Below are 21,815 nucleotides of genomic sequence, written 5' to 3'. Positions count from 1 at the left end.
TATACGCATTTTACACTTTTATCAGATAAGTTCTAAAATGACGAATTTATATCTATCTTAATCAAAACTGTTACGAGTTGGACGTATGTATTGGTTAAAGTAAATAAACTCAATATAGTGCTCGAGTTTGTTCAAAAAAGTTGTTTTTGGAGAGCAGTGAGAGGAGGACAATCAATTCGCGCATATTTGAGTAGTTATATTTATAGTTGTCTCATTAAATATTAACTATTAACAATATACAACCTCGCTACTTGCATTATTTACTACCTACTTACCGATTAAGTATAGTATTTTTCACATAGGTTTTGGGTACCTACAGTGATAATAAAGTTTTTTCACCACACCAGCTCGGAAAGGCTTACTTTGCACTTCAAGAACTGATAGCAAAGTTGCATTTTATTCACATGTGAGGCAAAGTAATCAAATGCAAATTTTGAGTTGTTTTCTTATGTTGGCTGGTAGAATTGACTTTTAAATGATGATTATGGATGATAAATATTTAATAACATCAATTTGGATTTGATTTGATTTGATTTTGTTTGGTATTTTACATTTAATATTTGCCTCGGGTTGGTGTGGTGAAAAATTTTGTGTTTCACTCGGGGGCAAATTTTGTTTAACCCTCGTGCTTTGAAACCCTCGCAACGCTCAAGATTCCATTTTTCGAACCACTCGCTACGCTCGTGGTTCAATTTTGGAATCTTTCGCTTGCTCGGGTATCAATATTAGCACGAGCGGTTAAACAACAACTTTGCCCCCTTGTATAACAAATAACTATTATTAGTTTGAAATGAACTTGTTTTTATGATATAAAAATATTTCATTTTAATTATCATTAATATTATTAAATTACAATAATTAAGTTTTCTTCTATCTAATTAATACCTAATTGTCAATCCTACTCTTATATTATGGTAAGAATTCCTAGTTATCACAAAAGTGACGGACAGGTTTTTATTCTCTTTAATAACATGCAATTCAAATTATTTAGCATAAATACATACAAAACAATCTGTCATTGAACCAACCAGTACGTGCCGTAGACTGGCGGAGATAACAGTGTTTTGAGCGCCAGATAAGTGAATATCAATAAATAAACTCATTAAACTATGTGGATTAAACGTCTTACTTACGTGTCATTCAATATCATCTTTGGGAAAAATATCGGGTAAGTTCGCTAAATATAAAGTTATATTTTGTCGTGTAAAGAAAATTAACCAGTTGGTGGATGGTTTGCTCGTTATCATTTGTCGCCATACCTGTCACGTTCTAACAAATATGTAAGTGCAAAAGTGACGCATGGCATCACAGGTGATAAAAATGCGACAATGATACCGCTTCTGGTTTAGGCTATAAATTAATAATCTTCCTTTGAATCGCAGTATTAACCTTACGTTAATATTTAATTTATAGTCATTTCCTACCTAAATATGTATGTATGTATGCTTAATGGCCAGAATTAGAATTCACCTAACATACCTATATTATTTTTTTACTTACAGCCGGCCGGAATAAGGAGAATAAATTATTTTCAATGAAAATATGAGACAGCCCTTATATTTTTTTATATTAATAGTCATTTAAACTTACAGCAAATAACTTTTTGCAAGGATTGTTATCGAATCACATAATATTTATCGTCAATGAGTATATTTATTTGAGGTAAACCTCGATATTTTCAGGCAAGCCAGTCGCACACTTTCCAATGCCAGTTATCTGCACAACCCCGGCTCCGAGCCCCTGACTTACGCGACGATAGGCCAGGCAGTTGAGGCCAGCGCGCATCGCTACCCTGGCCGAGTAGCTGTGCGCTCTGTGTACGAAGACCGCACCCTCACATATGAGCAGCTACTGGCAGAAGTTAGTTAAACACCAGCAAGGGCCGGTATTCTGTTGCCCCACAACCATTTTGCATTTAGTGAATTTTGGTTGTCATTGTCACCTAACCTGACGATACCTAAGAATTTATTTTATTCATGTACGCGTAAGTTTAATGCGTGACTAATTGACTGTAGGTATAAAGACTCTCCCTAGTAGCTTTCTCGTCAACGGCCAGATAGGTGCCTCAACGACAGTGTTTTTGTTCATTTGTTAAATATAAAGTAATTACTTTACAGGCAGATGCTTTGGGCTGTGCCCTAAGATCTCGAGGGCTGGAAAAGGGTGACCGGGTGGGCATTTGGTCACACAACAACGCTGCTTGGATCGTTGCGCTGGTCGCGGCGGCGAGGGTCGGCCTTATCTCCGTAAGTCGTACGGTTAACGTTTTTCTACTTTTTCTTCTTTATTTAGTTGGAGTTGGACTTTAATCGTCGATTCTGATGCACACTTGGAGTTAAAAAGTTATGTAAATAACACATAGCGAAAAACAAAATTTATAATAGGTATTTATTTGTTGTGTTGTTCGGTCAGCATCAAAAGTAGCGTATCAGATTATGTAGGTATCAAAAGTATCTACGATTTTCTAACTCTCGAACTCAATAGCTTACCTAACCAAAAGGGATATGTCTACCTAGATTGTGGCAGATGCTTTTCAATTCGAACTCTAGAGATAATATCTCTATTTGGAAATGTAATCTAGGGGGCAGATAGATACTTTGATCTTTCTACTGAATTAAAAAAATATCTACATTAATACACCTGATAATACTTAGTCTCAATGATCCTAATAAAGAAAGTTTTTTAATAAATCAGAGCGTCACCTTATTAATGTGCTTAACAATTAATGCTTTTTATTTTCAGGTAGCTTTGAATCCAGTGTACGAGAAACCTGAATTAACATACTGTATTAAAAAAACAGAGTTGAAAGCCATAATTATAGGTGATACTTTAGAGAAGGCTAACTATTATAAGACAATAGAACAGTTGATACCGGAAGTACATAAACAAAAAGCAGAATCCATAGAGTCCAAAACATTCCCTAGTTTGAAAACCATCATCACGTGTGATAAAAACGCATTACCGTAAGTAACTAATTCAGTTAAAGTAGTAGTATCCATTAATGTCAATAATGTATGGTTTTCACCGACCGCCTCGCCTGGAGTCTGCATTATGCTACATACTAGCTGTTGCCCGCGACTTCATCCGCGTGGAATCTTATCTTCAACATTTTACATCTTTAGTACCTATAATTTTCATATCCAAGCAATGTTGAAATTAAGTACTTTTCTTTTTTAGCAAGTTGTATGAAGTTTTAAGTCAAGTGGATTTTGATGTTGGTTGCTGAAATTACTTTTCTTGTATTCTCATAATAGGTACCTATACCCTTATACAAAGATTCAAGTTCCGCATTCCGCACTCACAAAATATCTGATCTCCATACAAACTTTCAACCCCTTTCTCACCTTGGGGGATGATTTTCAAAAATGCTTGAATTAGTTGTCATGTTTTTTAATTTATTACCTTTTTTCCAAAAAGTTAAAGTTCCTAGCTTAACATTAAATTTACACCCCAAGACGAATTTTCATCCCCTTTTTAGCCCCCTTAGGGATTGAATTTCCAAAAACGTTGCAATTACTTTTTTTTTGTAATCGGCTATTATGTCTTTCTAAGAAGTTTCAAAGCATTTGTAATGGATTCAAACTTGGAACCCCATTTTAACCCTGTTAGGGGATGAATCTTACAAATCGCTGAAATTACTTTTATTGTCTTCTAATAATATCCCCAAATACAAAGATTCAAATCCCGCACTCGAAAAAATGCATGATATCCATACAAACTTTCAACCCCGTTTTCACCACCATAGGGATGAATTTTCAAAAATGCTGAAATCAGTTTTCTTGTATTTTAATATAATACCTTATTAAAAAGTTTCAAGTTTCTAGCTTCAAATAAAATTTGCACCTGAAGACGAACTTTCATCCCCTTTTTAACCCCCTTAGGGGTTGAATTTCCAAGAACGTTGCAATTACTTTTTTTTGTAATCGGCTATTATGCCTTTCTAAGAATTTTCAAAGCATTTGTAATGGATTTAAACTTTGAAACCCATTTTAACCCTGTTAGGGGATGAATTTTACAAAACGCTGAAATTACTTTTATTGTCTTCTAATAGTATCCCCAAATACAAAGATTCAAGTCCCGCGCTCGAAAAAATGTTTGATATCCATACAATCTTTCAACTCTTTTTTCACCACCTTAGGGGATGAATTTTCAAAAACGCTGAAATGAGTTTTCTTGTATTTTAATTTAAAATGTTTTTACAAAGTTTCAAGTTCCTTGCTTAAAATAAAATTTGCACCCGCAGACGAACTTCCATCCCCTTTTTAACCCCCTTAGGGGTTGAAATTCCAAAAACGTTGCAATCACTTTTTTTTTTGCAATCGGCTATTATGCCTTTCTAAGAAGTTTCAAAACCATTTGTAATGGATTCAAACTTTCAACCCCTTTTTAACCCTGTTAGGGGATGAAATTTACAAAACGCTGAAATTACTTTTCCTGTCTTCTAATAATATCCCTAAATACAAAGATTCAAGTCCCACACTCGAAAAAATGTTTGATATCCATACAAACTTTCAACCCCTTTTTCACCACCTTAGAGGATGAATTTTCGAAAACGCTGAAATTAGTGTTCTTGTATTTTAATAATAGGGTACATCGCCAATTATTAGCCAGTTTTCAATTACTGGCCACCTATACTAAAATGAATTCTGTGTATAGGTGAATAGAACTAATTTTTGTAAGAGGCGGCCAGTTATTGAACGAGTGGGTTGTGGATAAATTTCAGTTACTGGCCATTTTCCTTATACTGAAAATGAGTTTTATTTATCTGTAAATAGAATTCATTTTTGGAATAGGTGGCCAGTAATTGAAAACTGGCTAATAATTGGATTTTCGTACCTTATATACTAAAATGAACTTTGTTCACCTATAAATAGAAATCAAATTAAGTGGCCAGTAATTGGGGGGTGGCTAGTAATTGGCGATGTACCCTATATCTTTTAACGAAGTTTCAAATTCCTAGCTCAAAAGAAAACTTTAACCCCATACAAACTTTCATCCCCTTTTTAACCCTGTTAGGGGATGAATTTGACAAAACGCTGAAATTACTTTTATTGTCTTCTAATAATATCCCTAAATACAAAGATTCAAGTCCTGCGCTCGAAAAATTTTTTGATATCCATACAAACTTTCAACCCCTTTTTCACCACCTTGGGGGATGAATTTTCTAAAACGCTGAAATTAGTTTTCTTATTTTTGAATTTGATACGTTTTTACAAAGTTTCAAGTTCCTAGCTTAAAATAAAATTTGCACCCGAAGACGAACTTTCATCCCCTTTTTAACCCCCTTAGGGGCTGAATTTCCAAAAACGTTGCAATCACTTTTTTTTCTTATCGGCCATTATGCCTTTCTAAGAAGTTTCAAAGCATTTGTAATGGATTAAAATTTTCAACCCCTTTTTAACCCTGTTAGGGGATGAATTTTACAAAACGCTGAAATTACTTTTCCTGTCTTCTAATAATATCCCTAAATACAAAGATTCAAGTCCACCACTCAAACTTTCAACCCCTTTTTCACCACCTCAGGGGATGAATTTTCAAAAACGCTGAAATTAGTTTTCTTGTATTTTAATAATATATCTTTTTACAAAGTTTCAAATTCCTAGCTTAAAAGAAAACTTTAACCCCATACTAACTTTCATCCCCTTTTTGACCCCCTTAGGGGTTGAATTTCTCAAAATCGCTTCTTATCTCTTGTACATTTTATAAATGCAATCTGGTGTGCAAATTTCAACTTTCTGGCTTTAGTAGTTTCGGCTCTGCGTTGATGAATCAGTCAGTCAGGACACTTGCATTTATATATATATATATATATATATAGATAGATAGATGTATGGCAAAAGCGATGGCGTCCGTCCGGAGCCGGTCGCGTCCGCGAGGAGCCGATCGACTTGCAGCTGTACAAATGTGAAATGCGCAGTGCGACTTGGCCCGTTCGGTGGGAATCGTACTTGGAGTGGTCATTTTCTCTAAATTTTGTTTTTTAAGGCGCTAGTGCCCTTCAAAAATGGCCAATATGGCCTAATTGACTATGCCGCAATGAGAGGCGTAGTATTCAATCAGAACTGATATCAATTAGCCAAAAAATCAAAACGGTCCGACACAGATAAGTACCTAATTTCATAATCATTTAGATTTCCAAGTTTGGTTAGGATTGGTTAAGTTTTGGACGAGGAAACAGTCGAGTACGAAACCTCGATTTTTGAGATTTTTACGCGGGATTTTTCGCCTTGTCCTTATCGCACTAGTTTTAGGAGCCGCTTCCGTTAGCGAGACGGGTATATTTACCTAAAATATTTAAAACTTAGCTCCTGTTTCGTCTTAAACCGGCAATCACGTTAGATACTTATCATTTTAGAGGCGTCCTGCTTTCTATCTATCTCCTTTATACTCTGCGTTACTTGCATTACAGAGGAACATTTACATACGACTCGCTGGTGGCAAACAGGCATGATGCATCACGGTACGGCGCTCAAGTAGACCCAGACGACGGCGCCATCATCCACTTTACTTCTGGAACTACTGGTAACTTTATCACTTGTATTTAATTTTTCTTTTCGTTACTATAACATTACTGACGAATAGTGATGAATAATCTAAAGTGCCGAAACCTAGAAGTGTCTGATTCATCATCATCATTCATCATTTCAGCCTATATACGTCCCACTGCTGAGCACAGGCCTCCTCTCATGCGCGAGAGGGCTTGGGCTATAGTCCCCACGCTAGCCCAATGCGGATTGGGGACTTCACATACACCTTTGAATTTCTTCGCAGATGTATGCAGGTTTCCTCACGATGTTTTCCTTCACCGAAAAGCTAGTGGTAAATATCAAATGATATTTCGTACATAAGTTCCGAAAAACTCATTGGTACGAGCCAGCATAGATTTATAAGGCATAGATACCAAGTCCGTACACCCCCAGTGAAGCCATTTCAAGTGCGACGTCACGTCACACTCGTATCATCGTATTCGAACGGCCCTCGCAGTACTCAAAGACAAATCGGTCTGTGTACACCTCCCGTTTAAAAATCAAAAACTACAGGAAAGATGGTTGTTTGTACAGTGAATGGGTGTCACAACACATCATATAATAAAAACAAACCGCCTGATATTACATTTCACGCAAAAGTATCGAGTTTAATGTGATATTAAACAACTGTACCGCTATTCGGAACCTAATAATAATATTGAGAGTGGCAACTCTGTTGTCGGTCGTATTGTCCTTTTCTAGCATATACGTCCCTCTCTCTCCCACACTCCCACCACACAGCAGTTTGCTTTTTGGCGGTTGTCGCAAAAACAAATTTCCAACTCATTGGCTTGCTGTTTTTCCATCTGGAAGGTCGTGAAGCTAAACTGCTGGTGAGTTTTTGAATTTGTACCTCAGTTTAGCTGACTATATTGAAAAACAGTTTCTAACGGCTTTTGCCGTTCGAAATAAATATTTAAATTTAGTGTCCGTTAAACTATCTAGCAAATAAAAACGATCCGGAATAGTAATGTGTAAGTTTTCAAAGGCTGCCTGCGCGCACCGTGGCTATGCTAATGAAAATACTAAAACACATAATGTTAGAAAACACATCGAGCTGGTAAAGCGTGCACTTGTCACCATTAGAATTTAATTAATATTATACCTACATTAAGTCTCTTCTGAGTCTTATTACTTATTACTTTAAATCTTTGTGTGTCTATAATAACGGTTGAAATTAGGTATAACACTTAAATGGTGATGTGTGGAGGCATACCCTTCAGTTTTCAAGTGATTTGTGTTCTCGAATACGAAAGGATCGGATAGTTAATACGTGTTACGTAGAACCTACGTATTAAGGTAGAAGCTTATAGACGTGTAGGGTTTATCTGTCCAAGTATCTATCAGCAACTTGTCGGTTTATCCCGTTCCGGGTTAAATATAATATTGCAAAATAAATTTTTTGGTAATAAACTTGCTGATAAATAACGTGTACCCGCTTAGGAGTCGACGAAGCCCCGCTTCGCGGGGCTTCTATTTCCGCTCTGAGGGACACAAGGTAACGAACAAACCTACATCGCAAGCATTGCATTTATTTTTGTGGAAAGTGAGTACCTACTTCGGCAGTACGTAAACTTAAGTCTGCCTAGATAAAGAGAGAGATTAGCATGGCTCTGCGCAAGAATGACATGGAAATCCTTAAGTATTTCACTCCTTATCTACCAATTTATATCTCTCCAACTAGATCTTTGATTAAAAAAAAAAAAAAAAAAATGTTTAAAATGTAGGTAAATAGGTATCTCTTTAAATAAATAACAGGTACTAACAGCTTAAAAGAACTCTTGCATGTAGTTGCTATATGTGCTTGTATTATTTTGGATTTGAATAACTTGATTATTCATTCTATATGTAACTATATGTACATACAAGACGGTCAATCTTTAAGCCTACCCACCTACCTACATAAATTGTACCTACACTTGTAAACGTTTTAAATAAAATCGGAAGCCTGTGACTTGAAAGGGCATTAACGATATGGGAATGTTTAGAATGATTCATTGACGAAGACGCATGGTTTGCTTCATAATTTCAAATTATATTCGCTAACTGTAGAGTTAAAGTTTAGTTATGGCAAATCTCGTCACCGTGAATGACACTTTCTAAAAGTGCCTATTAAAGTAAATCCTTTCCCCTTGTCGAGCGAAGAACTCGCAACTAAGGGAATATTACCCATAAACTTCATTTGAATGATATTCTTAAGCTATGTCTGTTATGGTTCCACCTGCGTAAGGTGTGCCTAAGAGAATCTTTTATGCAGTCACAAACTAACGTCAAGTTATTTGTGATGAAACCAATATGTTGTGTACCTATTTAAGCCTGCGCAAGGCTGCCATGTTTCCACCTGCGTAAGGTGTGCCAAAGAATCTTTGATTCATTCACAAACTGATATCAAGTTATTGATGATGATATTACAACCTATATAAGCCTGCGCAAGGCATGTTAGAAATTAAATGATATGTTTATAACACAGGCGAGCGAGTAGGCCACAATCATAAAAATATAACAAAGATGAATATGTAAATACCTCCTTTTGGACAAAGGACAAGTGAAAAGGGTTCTAACAAAATAATGTTCTGGGTAAAAATCAGTCGAAATAGGCTTCGTTATTCGAGGTTTCATTTTTGTTTACCAATCTATTTTAAGGGTCCCGGACACCCTATTGGCTAAACCCAAAATTGGACTAATTAACATTTCTAAAATTATAATATAACAGGTATAAAATAACCTAAGATTCCAGGCCTATCTCGACTCATTTTTATTTTAAAGATGAAAAAACCTTTGCACTCTAAGTAATATAAAATTGTGGTCTGGAGACGCTAAGCCTCATAACGTGGGTGGCATGGATAATACTAAGAGATTTAGTCACCTAAATTCGACCATAAGCCCAGGCAGAATATTGATATTTAGAATAAGGTGTGGTCAATCCTCCAAGGTCCAGATAATCTGTGGACTCTAATTAAATCAGGCTCACTTAAGCTCACGACACAACATAGCTTACGGTTCAATTCTGAAATAAGCTATGTTTAAGATATGTCTCATGGTGTGAAAATAAAATTACAAGAGCACAAACAGCCTGCTCAAGGTGTACAAAGGGTTCCGTTTAGCGGCCCTATGAATAAGTATCTAAAAACTTTTGAAGTCTATGCCTGCTATGACAGACTAGAAATTAATATAAATTATATTTGCCTCGAGAGCACTAGTCTTTCAGTTAACATTTTTACGAGTACCTACCTATGTAGGTACACGACATAACCAAGGTTACCTATTTAATTATTATATCCCTGACTGGCATGGTATAGGAAAATTGTCATGTGCTGCACAAGCATGTTGGAAATAAAAATATACAAAACTGACCTAACGGGGCGTTTATGAATGCTTTATTTTACACCCTTATGTCTGCCTTGTGAACCTTGAGGATTCGAATCACCTTGATCGTAAGTGCTCCTATGCACAGATTAAGTTTATTTTAAACTACCCATGCTAATCTCAAGGGCACGTGCTTCTATGCACGGACCAAATATTGTTATCACTTAATTCACTTATCATTATTCGTCATAGTTTGATACTATACGTTTAACAAATGTACCCACCGTGGAATGTAATGTACCCAGTCATAAGGTTTTTAATAAACAGTGACTTAATGGTTTGCAAGAACGATTCTAGTATAACTTCTGGGCGGTCACGTCTAGGGCATGACCCTCTAGTTCTCAATTTATACAAAATTATAGCATTGCGATACTGTTTGCTTTGCACAATGTGAAACAGCAGCAAGCCTTGCGAAAAGGCGAAGCTATTTTGAAAGGCGAGTACTTTTCAAAAATACATTGTAATATATAAAAATATGTTTTTGTCGTGGAACAAGTACACCCAAACAAATGCAGTCATTTATTATAATATGTTGGCAAAACTCTGCAAAAGAGTTATATAGTCTGTCTGTACAGTGTAACTTGAAGACATCAATGCACATGAATCTCTTGAAACATGGTGGATCAATTAATTTACACCCCGTCTGTGTCTTGCTCCTATTACCAAATCCACAAGTTAAGGACGTCAACCTATATATAGGTACCCTTCTTGCTCGAGACCTGTAAAAAATGTACACAATAATTTCATGCAGTCAAGTGTCGGAAAACTATGTAGGTCCACACACTTAGCGATATCGTGAATATATATCCAAGAACTCTGTATATTGCCTCCCAGGAGGCGGGATGTTATTAGACTAACCTATAGTAGGTAGTAGGCCAGAGATATAGTATACAAAAGTACACTGGCCCAAATTAAGTAATATTATATTTCAGAATATAAAATAATTTACAATCTTGCTATTATTGAAACATAAACAAGTAACAATTATCCTTAGTTCATAAGGAGGATAAGTATACCTAAATATCTAATAGATTCGACAAACTGTTGATTCTAGCATTGGATAAAATAGCTGCCTCTTAAAGGGCCTCTGCGCTGTTGGCTTTGGGGCCACAGGCGCCCGGCAAAGTGTAGGGAACCCCCTGGTTTCCCACAGCAAATAATGTAAAATCACGAAATAAGTACATAAATTTGTATTTCGGTTAAAAGCACCTATGCGATGAGCTAGGGTTTCGAATCAAGTATCTGATTCCTTATAATTTACACACTGAATAGAGAAAACTGAATATTCAGAATTAAGCAATGTCTATGAATAGTTTACAGAAATTATGCCACTTTAGCGGTCAGAACCAATAAAGTTTTAAGGCTTATGTCTACCTGTAGGCACCAGATAAAGTAAACCACTAAGAAACTACTCTTACTACATATATACAAACTTTTTAGTAAAATTAAGGTTATGATAGCTAAACATGAATTTAATTAGAATATTATTGATAAAGTTCTGTAGCACCAGTCACCACAAAGCGTCATAACTAGTGCCACAGCGCAGTGAACACATGAGTGTTGTGGCTTAAGCTCTCATAGTAACCTTCACACTTTTAAGCAAGGTTTATTTATGTACACTGACTTGCGTTCTCGTTAGTAAAGCGTTTAAAAGGGTTAAATGCATTTATAGCTATAACTATAACCTATAACCAAGTATATGGCTTATAGTCATTAAATAAATTTAGTGATTCCCTATGACATTTCAATAAGTACCTAATTTTATTAACTCTGTTTGTGGTGATAGTGATATAACGAATAATTAAAATATTCGTCTACTTAAGCCCGAGGGATTCTGGAAATAAGAAATGTCCTGTCCTTGTTATATTCCTGCAACTGATTACTTTACTATTATAGATAATTATTATCAAATTTGATAATAATTGCGACTTATAAATAAAAACTACTCTAGTACTTTATTATTTTTATCTTTTCATACTTGAATTACATTACTCCTTATAACAGATGTGTATGCTCCTTGAAGAGTAGACTGACTTATCACATCTTCTTTTTACCTAGTTTTCACATACATTTAAGTAATTAAGTATAGCACCCTTGTGGTGACTCACTTATTCTTTTTGAACATTTATAAGTACATTAAGTACGTATATAAAATGTTAAGTTAGTATCATAATATAATGGAATATCAAATTGGATGCTTTACTAAATACCTCTCTCCTCACAGGTGTTAAAGTAAAGGGTGTACTGCATAATTAATTAAACACTCATAATATAATAATATTACATATACATAATGAGTACATGTATAATCACATTGGCTTGGCGTCTTCCCACCACCAGGCGATAACAAACACGTCTCAATATTATTATTAGGTTCCGAATAGCGGTACAGTTGTTTAATGACAGCGTTTTACACAAAAATAAAACGCTAATTAAATAACTTACCCTATTCGGAACCTAAAGTTTTAATCCTGCCTGGTGTAAATATGTATAATTTTGAGACAATGAGTTGGAAATTTGTTTTTGCGACAACCGCCAAAAAGCAAACTGCTGTGTGGTGGGAGTGTGGGAGAGAGAGGGACGTATATGCTAGAAAAGGACAATACGACCGACAACAGAGTTGCCACTCTCAATATTATTATTAGGTTCCGAATAGGGTAAGTTATTTAATTAGCGTTTTATTTTTGTGTAAAACGCTGTCATTTTTACATAATCGTAAATACAAAAATCCGAATTTACTACAGCCGCCATTTCTAATAAATGTTGCCAGTGTAGTGAATATTTTTTTCTCCAAATGGGACATGACGTGTACATTCTTAAATAAAGACGATCAATTAAATTTCATTGTATAATTATAGAAAATAATAATTAAGTTAATGATTTAGGTATTTAGATTTTTTCTTATTTTTATTTTGTGTAATGTTCGTTTCAGTTTTCTGACTGATCTGCTTCTGTCTGCGAGATGGAAGGAAAAAATTTGACTAAGTAAATCGGAATGACGCAATATGGAAACATTGGAAACCGACTACACACAGCCGAATATGCTCTGCCGTATTTAAATTTATTCTTGTGGAGTAGTTTCCTTGGAGGTGGGGCGTGCGGGATGAAGGCGAAATTAAATGCGTTTTACGTTGGCAGGAGTTTATTCCAGTCGGCGCTAATTAATTGCAATTATACTTAGACTAACAAACTACACTAACTACCTAAGGCCGAACAGCGTCCTAAAGGACAGCAGTCGAACGCGAAGGTGTACTCGAGATTTTAAACTATGCAGTCAAATAGGGCCGGAAGGGTCCCAGAGGGTACGCAGTCCGTTCGCCTAGCGACTCCTAACTAATTCTCAACTTTAACAATATTCGGTGTATCGGGTCCTTATTCTAGGAAAAATCTTAACACCGCCATGTAGGATTAGTATGCGCGCTGTACAGTGACATCTAGGGACAAGTTGGTAAACAGTTAAATTGTACGAACATGCGCGTTGTTTTTATGTATGTTAAACTATTTAGATACATTCGATATATTTTTAGGAACATGTTACATGATGTTCTGTATTTTTTCAGGTTTCAGAAACGAGATATGCTAGGCCTATTAACGCCATCTTTATGCAGATAGGTGAACTATATATGTATGAATGTTCAAGATTACGTTAATCCAAATCTATACATTTGCTACGTTTTAGTAAAAATACAAGTGTTATGGAATGCTTGAAATCATAATTTTAAGACTCCAGGAACATTGGGTTTAAGAACAAAACATTGGGTACTAGTAGAGCCATCCTGTGAGGCTCAAGGAACTAAACATTGCCTAGGAACTGGAAGCTATCAAATTTACATTAATCTTAGTTTGCACATTCGTTATGTTTACATAAAAAACCTAGGCAACACATAACACAAGTTACGCAAGGTTTCGGATTTTTAAAACTACGGGAAAGATAAAATATCGCTAATGTTTACATCGAAATCGAGGACTACTAGCGCCATCTAGTAGGCTCCATGTGAACTAACCATAGTTTATTATTTTATGCACATTTGTTAAAAAAAAAGTTAAAACTTATCAGCTGTCCTATTTCACAAAGTACAGAAATGCAATACATCCCAAAATAAACAAAAAGCTTGTTGGATGGATGTTGTTAAAATTCCCCTTCTTTGAGACAAGTAATTAAATACTGGCAACATATTTTGTATATATGTGTGTGTTTGCTGAGCGTAAAACACGAGCGTTCCACGCACACATCGATCGTGTTTCGGCTTCACTTTTGGCAGGTTAGCCGTATGGGGACTATCTGTCTATGCGTTATTAGTTTAAGCGAGCCAGGATTTGAACCCGCGACCTCCGGATTGAAAGCCAGACGTCATATCCACTCGGCCACCACTGCTTGTTGTGTCTGATTAATAGGCACATATTTATGTATAGTAGTAAATAATTATTTTATAATTATTATCGTATTAAAATTTTATTTTTAATTTCAGGTGATCCAAAAGCAGCGTTGGACTCGCATTTCGGAGTAGTGAATAATTCTTACTTTATGGGCAAAAGGCAAAACCTACACGAAGGCCATGAAATCACGTGTGTTCAGGTACACTTGTTACTTGTTACTATACTGCAAAACGTAATTCAAGACCAAAAAAGACAATGTTGCCACTGCAATAATTCGTTTGTAAAATAGTAAATTCGTTTTGATAAATAATCACGCTAAGATAATTTATTTATTAGTAATTTTACTCCTACGATTTAAAAAAGTACTTTTATTTACTTATTTTTACATAAATACAACACGCGCTATTAAAAAAGTGGCAACATTTCTTACTTTTTTTGGTCTTGAATTACGTTTTGCAGTTTAGCTATAGTAAAATATAAGATATAGATACTAGATAAGTATGTATATATTTGAATATGAAAATGACAGTGAAGGGCATAGCTTACAGCTAAATAGTTTATGCTCCTAACTGAACAGTAGGTAGATAATGATTTTCAGTCATGAACTGTCATGAATGAGCTGGAAGACAAGTCTCAGCTCGGAACGAACTATGTACCTACTACTTCAGTACTTCATGTATTAATTCTGTTATATTCCTATATGCGTATCAATAGTTCTATATACAGTAGATATGAGCGCCGATAGGCGTTTAGCCGGCGGCGGCGCGCCGGTCAAAATCGGTCGGCGGCGGCGGCGAATCGGCGGCGTGGCCTTGAAACTCCTTGGAATAATGAAAAAATAATTCAAAGCAAAATTTTACCGAAAAAAATATGTTTTGGCTGTAAGAAAGTTATAAATTAAGTGCATTTTTCAATTTCAAGGATAATTTATTGAATAAATGTGCGAAAATAGTTTTATATAGTTTAAACGGTATCGCGCGGCATCAGAGGCGGTTTTAATCTTGGCGAGGCCCTGGCGGGAAGATCTTTGCGAGCGGCTTATCTAGGCTGAACTGCAAGTAAGAATACAGGTTAGAATCGAACGCCAAGTGTGAGCTTGGCTGACGGCCGAATGCCTAGAGCGCCGCCGCCGATGGCAGCTCGCTTTTGTGCGAGGTCGAAGACCAAGCTGCAAGAAAGCAGAGCTTGGAATTGAACTAGTGGTCCAGTGTAAGCAAATTAGAAGGCCGATAAAGACTGAGGCCATAGTGTTAAATACCTGGAGCTTTCCTGCAGGCGCATACGTGCGAGGCCAAAGGCCGTGCTGCAGTGGAGCTAAGATCGGACAAAAACCAATTACCAAGCATTGTAAAAGTGAGGCCGAAAGTTGAGCTCCAAACAGGGCCGAAAACTTGGAGGTTCATATAGCGGCTTACTTCCATGCGAGCGATGCGAGGTCAAAGATTGAGCTGCGAGAGAGATAAGCTTGAAATTTGAACAATGGCCAAGTTTAAATGAGACCCGGTACCGTTTCCGACGCCCTTCCGTGCGAAGCCAACGGCGGGCCCTTTGGACGTGAAAACGCTTAATATGTGAAATTGACCCCTTTTTGCACCTCTTAGAAACATTCTCAACCATGTTTGCAATGGTTAATTTCGCGATGAAAGACGGATGAGCTAACCAGCTGGCAAAATTTCGTTGCCCTAAGACTAGTAGCGCGATTACCATACAGAAAAAAATGAATTTACCATCGATATTTTTGAATTATATGGACTAAAATACCTATCTAATGTCTTTCAGCTATTTGGAGTGGCGCCGTTAAAGATTTAAACTAGATAAAATATATATAAGATAAGATAATGTTTTATTGTCAAAATTGTGTAAAAAGTATAACATATTATCTGATTCTTAAAGTAGTAGTATCTAACAAGGTCACGCCGATGCCACGCCGATAGCGCAGCGTCGGCGGCGGCGGCGCGAAAATTTTGTCGGCGGCGGCGGCGCGCCGGCGCGGCGCTCATATCTAATATACAGTGTGGAAAGATAAGTCGGGCCCTGGAGGGAAACTACCTTAAATCCTTAAGATAGCTCATTTTACTTAAAGGAGACATTCCTTTATTTTTAAAAAGAAACAAAACTGCATTCAAAGATTTCCTAAAACTTGCTTGCCTCGCCCGGGACTCGAACTGACTAAAAATTCCAAAAAATAAACATTCGCAATTTTATTCTACTAGTCGATAAAGTTAATGTTAATGATAACATTTCTCTAAGAAACATTAGGTCTTACACTCGTCTGTCATACAAAATATCCATAAAATCTAATATTTAGTACTCAAGTTTTTTTTAGACAAGCCAAATTGAAGAAAAACAAGAAAAATCTTTGAATGCAGTTTTGTTTCTTTTTAAAAATAAAGGAATGTCTACTTTAAGTAAAATGAGCCAGCTTAAGGATTTAAGGTAGTTTCCTTCCAGGGCCAGACTTATCTTTCCACACTGTATATGCGATAACAGCTGTGTTAAGACCCGTCCGCCAGTCCGCCAGTTGCAGTTGGTAAAGCCCTTCTTTATATTTCAATCTGTTTCAGTCTCCGTTATTCCACGCACTGGGCTCGGTCATCACAGTGGCATCTGCGCTCCGGCACGGGACGTCGCTGGTGCTGGCGGCACCTACGTACAACGTCGAGGCAAATATGAAAACTCTGCTATCGGACAAGTAGGTACATTTATGTAAACTAGAAATTCGACTGCAAGTAAATATTGTAGTTATGTAGGTATAATACCCATGAGTAAATAACAGCTTTTTAAGGTGTAAGACTGTAGGTAGGTACTTTAACCTAAAACGCTGATGTGGAACACGGAGATATTGATGTACCTAGTACTTACCTATGCACTCTAACATCTGCATGTCAGGTGGGGACATACGGGCGCTTAGTCTTATTATTACTCCGACATGCTGGTTAAGCTCTGTTGTAAGTATATATGTGACTGATATAGGTATCTTGTTGTAGATGTACCGTGGTAAATGGCACGCCGACAATGTTCGTGGACCTCGTGTTCCTGGCGAGGAAAATGGGAGTAAGCCCTAACCTGCGCGTGGCGCTGAACGGCGGCGCGCCGTGCAGCCCGCAGCTCATACGGGACATCCAGCAACACCTCAACGCACGCACTGTCTCGGTATAGTGTGTTATATGTCCCGCGGATCAAGTGTTCCAGTTAAAATAGTGGCCGCAAATATAGGGTGGCTAAAAATAACTGCATTACCGTTGCCAGGGAAGTTTTGAGATTATACTGAGCAACTTTTACTATGGGACCAACCCCGAAATCGCGAAAAAAATAATAACCCTCCTGGGGCAGCCAAAATGTATTCTGAAACAGCCAAATTGTTTTTCGCGATTTCGGGGTTTCGGGGGCCAAAACCTCCTTGGCAACGGGAATGCATTAATTTAATGCCACCATGTAGGTATATAACCTTTCTGACTTTGGCAGATGACAGAAATTCAAAGAACTCCTTTCGTTCCAGAGTTTATTCGGAATGACAGAGACTACCGCAGCTGTGTTTCAGTCGCTACCCGACGACAGCACTGATTTGGTTGCCGGGACAGTCGGCTACATACAAGACCATGTTGAAACAAAGGTATTAATGTACCGACCTATACTTACCAATAGCATAGGGGTATCAAACTTTACAAGATTTTAATAGATTTTAGTTTAAAAAATTTTTACTCTTGAAAATTCCTGATTTAAACGTAGGTAAGTACTACTGATAAACATGCCTGATTCTGATACAGATCAATTAGCAGGTCCTTGTCGATTATTTTGGTTGAATTGCACTTGACTGAGATTTGCAAAAGAGAGATTTATAAATTCGAGTATTAATTTCGGTTAGCCGATCTTAATTTAGCGTTGATATATGGATTACCTATTCATTTAGGTAGTAAACAAAGTATAAAAAATTAAAAATCTCCCAAAATAATTAGAATTGATTTTATCAGGTTACAGGTAGTTAGTTGCTTTTAAAATAACAAAATTCTATTACCTGAAGGTAGTCGACGAACAAGGTAAAGTGGTCCCATTCGGCAGTTCCGGGGAGCTGATGGTGAGGGGGTACAACACCATGATGGGCTACTGGGGGGAGCCGGAGAAGACCAGGCAGGCTTTAGGGGAAGATGGATGGCTGCACACAGGGTAACAGCATTTCAAGCTTTTAAAACGATTACATCGTCGGTGACAGGATCGGTCAGATGTTGTTTAGGGCGCCGCCGTGAGTTCAGAGGGCCTACCGCGAACCACGTTCGACGTGTTGCCTTTCTGTCGCATTTGTAAATTCGTAAGCAAGTGTGACATGGAGGCAACACGTCGAACGTGGTTCGCGGTAGGCCCTCTGGTCCTTCTCCGAACGCAGCTCGCTGAACACTAAGCGGACTGCCGTGCGTGCCCCGGGATCGTAGATATCCTTGTTTTTAACAAAAAAAGTAATCTATTAGTTCGATCAGATATAAAATTACGCATTTTTAGAAGCAATTTTCGTGTTAATAGATTTATGAAAAAAAAGAAAAAAATAATAATGGAGCGTTTTAGAGCATTATTTGTGATTTATTTCCATCAAGTGAAAGATGTTTAGTTTAGTTTCGAATTAATTGAGTTACTAGAGAAATGTCTTAAAATTGCTATTCATATTTTTTGCAACCGTATCGTGATCTAAAAAATTGCTAAAATTTTTCGAAAACTGTTGGCCGGAGTCCTACGGCACCTTAAAATAAATATTCTTACTTATGTTAAGCGAAGACCATGAGAGGGTTAGGATCAACGACATTTTATAACTATTAAAATTTGTGTAAAACAGAGATAAGTTCATCCTGGGCGAAGATGGGTACGGGCGGATAGTGGGTCGGCTGAAGGACATCATAGTGCGCGGCGGGGAGAACATCGCGCCCAAGGAGATCGAGGACCTGCTCAACACGCACCGCGACATCCTCGAGAGCCAAGTACTACCTACCTACTTATTTGATAAAAAAATCTAATCTTTGATATCTAGGAACCATAACTACGGGTTAAGTTACACATATCATGCTATAGATACTGTCAAACTGTCCATATTGTGGAAATCTAGCGAGGTAAAGAATAATTCGCATAGCACCCGCATATTCGCACACGAGATATCGCTGTAATAAATTCCCTCCTTGTAACACGACGTCATTGTTATCACTTATCAATCATATCACTTGCTGTGTGTATTAATAAACATTTTATCAATCTTATCAACAGGTGGTAGGAGTTTCAGATGAGAGGCTTGGAGAGGAGTTGTGCGCGGTATTGCGTCTGCGAGATGGCTCCTCTGTTACTCCTGAGGAGGTGACCCGTTACTGCTCGGGAAAACTGGCTAAATTCAAGATCCCTAGGCTCTTGAAAGTCATAGAAGAATTTCCAAAAACTGCGTCGGGCAAGATTCAAAAATACAAGCTTCGAGATATGATCGAATCCGGGGCACTTTGATTTTATTATAAACTATTTATTAGCAACAATTTAGTCAATGCCTGTACTATTCTTTATTTGAAATTAATATTATAAGATAAGCAAGCATATGGGTATATCATGAAATCTAAATTGAAATACATATTATTTCTGTCATTCTTTTTTCTGAGGAATGCCGCGAACGGACGGACGGAGAGACAGATAAATAATTTCCTTATTGACTAATCCTTGTTAACAACATAACTATAAAAAATAGGGTTATATAATAACATACAATTTTACTAGTTAACATTTTTAGAGCTGGCATTCTAATTGTCAACGAATTAGGTCACTGTGTTGTGTGATACACGGATACCTATTACAACTGTGTGTAATGTCGATGTATACTGACCAACATTGTACAACTAAGTAGTTTCTTAAAGATTCATTCTTCTTCTTTCTCAAAGTCAACTTATTTAAATTAACCCTTTAGGCCAATTCGAACGTGCACCTGACATCAAAGCGATGTCTCAAGTTTGAATTAGCCTCTTTTAGTTGCCAAACGATGTACATATAGGTACCTACAGATCTAATGTCCTGCCTAGTCGTCAAGAATACCTATTATGAGATTCCTTTCTTCTTCTTCCTCGCGTTATCCCGGCATTTCGCCACAGCTCATGAGAGCCTGGGGTCCGCTTGACAACTAATCCCATGATTTGACGTAGGCACTAGTTTTTACGAAAGCGACTGCCATCTGACCTTCCAACCCAGAGGGTAAACTAGGCCTTTTTGGGATAAGTTCGGTTTCCTTACGATGTTTTCCTTCACCGAAAAGCGACTGGTAAATATCAAATGATATTTCGTACATAAGTTCCGAAAAACTCATTGGTACGAGCCGGGGTTTGAACCCGCGACCTCCAGATTGCAAGTCGCACGCTCTCACCGCTAGGCCACCAGCGCTTAATTTATCAATTTGTGACGCAGTTTACATGCAGCTCGGCTGCCCTAAGCAGAAAACAAGTAACTCAGTTTTGACAAATTTTTGAGGAGAGCAAAAAAACGTAATTTGTCAGTTTTGTTAGGTATTTGGTCTAAAATATAACATCTTTTTATACCATTATGTTAAGGGCGATAAAATTAAGCTTATACAGACTTTATTTTTTTATATTCTTGTATATAAAACTTTGTACAAGCATAAAATGTTTTCTGTGTAGTTTACTGCTCGAAAATCTCAGAACCATTCTACACAAATTCAAGTATCTCGTGTTTAGCTTTGAAATAGCAAGCACTTCAGCTTCTTAAATACTAAACATATTTGGCTCTCCGCTCAATAACTTTTCAAATTTTCATGTAATTCTGAAGGAAATGGTATCAAATGAAAGCTAATGACATAAGCTACCGATAACTCATTTTTGTTTCTTTCTGGTTTGTCGACTTCAAAATTTCTGTTACATAATAAAACGCTTGAAAGAATTATATTTTTTTATATATATATTTAAAACTCATTTTCTCCTGGAAAATATACTTTTTTTTATTAGTAATTGATGTTGCCATCCTCAGACCTGGCACATGGTTATTGGTAGCTATTTCATCGATTTTATTTATTGCCAGCGATTTTATTTATATCCTATTCCTTCAACAAACCCTCTGTGTTCGTGGATGGGTGGTTTCAAACTTCTAAATTAACGTAAAAAAAGATACGGTCGTTTATGTCAAAATACGTAAGTATTCGACAGTATTTAAAACTGGTAGGTAGTAGGTAGCTTACCTACTACCTACCAGTTTTAAATTTTGATTCATTTGAGACTGTCGAATACTAAAGGAAGTCCCGTTGACCTAGAAGTATGAAATGTAGCAAGTAATATTGTCTTACACTATAAGTAGAGGGAATAATCTGAAAACTATAAAGTAAACCTACAAAAAAAGAAATAATTTAAATTTGTAAGGTGGGCGAGTTCGACTTGCACTTGCATTTTTTATAGTCCTATTTGACAGATGTCTTTGATAGGAATGAGGCTGGTGCATGGTATGGTGAGAGCTGGTGAGTCCATAAAAATCAATATTTGGGGACAATCTTTCACCCGTTGACCTAGCCCCAAATTAAGCAAAGTTTGT

At 36.9% G+C, this 21,815-nt stretch overlaps 1 protein-coding gene across 1 annotated transcript; it reads left to right on the top strand.

Annotated features, from left to right (window-relative positions):
• The first annotated feature begins 1,039 nt into the window (after window positions 1-1,039).
• Window positions 1,040-20,219, top strand: LOC134663540 (medium-chain acyl-CoA ligase ACSF2, mitochondrial-like). The gene is made up of 12 exons (XM_063519940.1): window positions 1,040-1,168; window positions 1,683-1,860; window positions 2,118-2,246; window positions 2,743-2,963; window positions 6,410-6,522; window positions 14,363-14,469; window positions 16,835-16,962; window positions 17,258-17,423; window positions 17,770-17,883; window positions 18,292-18,434; window positions 19,093-19,234; window positions 19,515-20,219. The coding sequence occupies exons 1-12, from the start codon at window positions 1,110-1,112 to the stop codon at window positions 19,740-19,742; spliced, it is 1,728 nt and encodes a 575-aa protein (XP_063376010.1). The 5' UTR covers window positions 1,040-1,109; the 3' UTR covers window positions 19,743-20,219.
• Window positions 20,220-21,815: the final 1,596 nt, after the last annotated feature.

The sequence above is a fragment of the Cydia fagiglandana genome, chromosome 1 (assembly GCF_963556715.1).
Source record: "Cydia fagiglandana chromosome 1, ilCydFagi1.1, whole genome shotgun sequence".
NCBI classification, from domain to species: Eukaryota; Metazoa; Arthropoda; class Insecta; order Lepidoptera; family Tortricidae; genus Cydia; species Cydia fagiglandana.
This window is presented reverse-complemented; position numbering and strand designations above follow the sequence as displayed.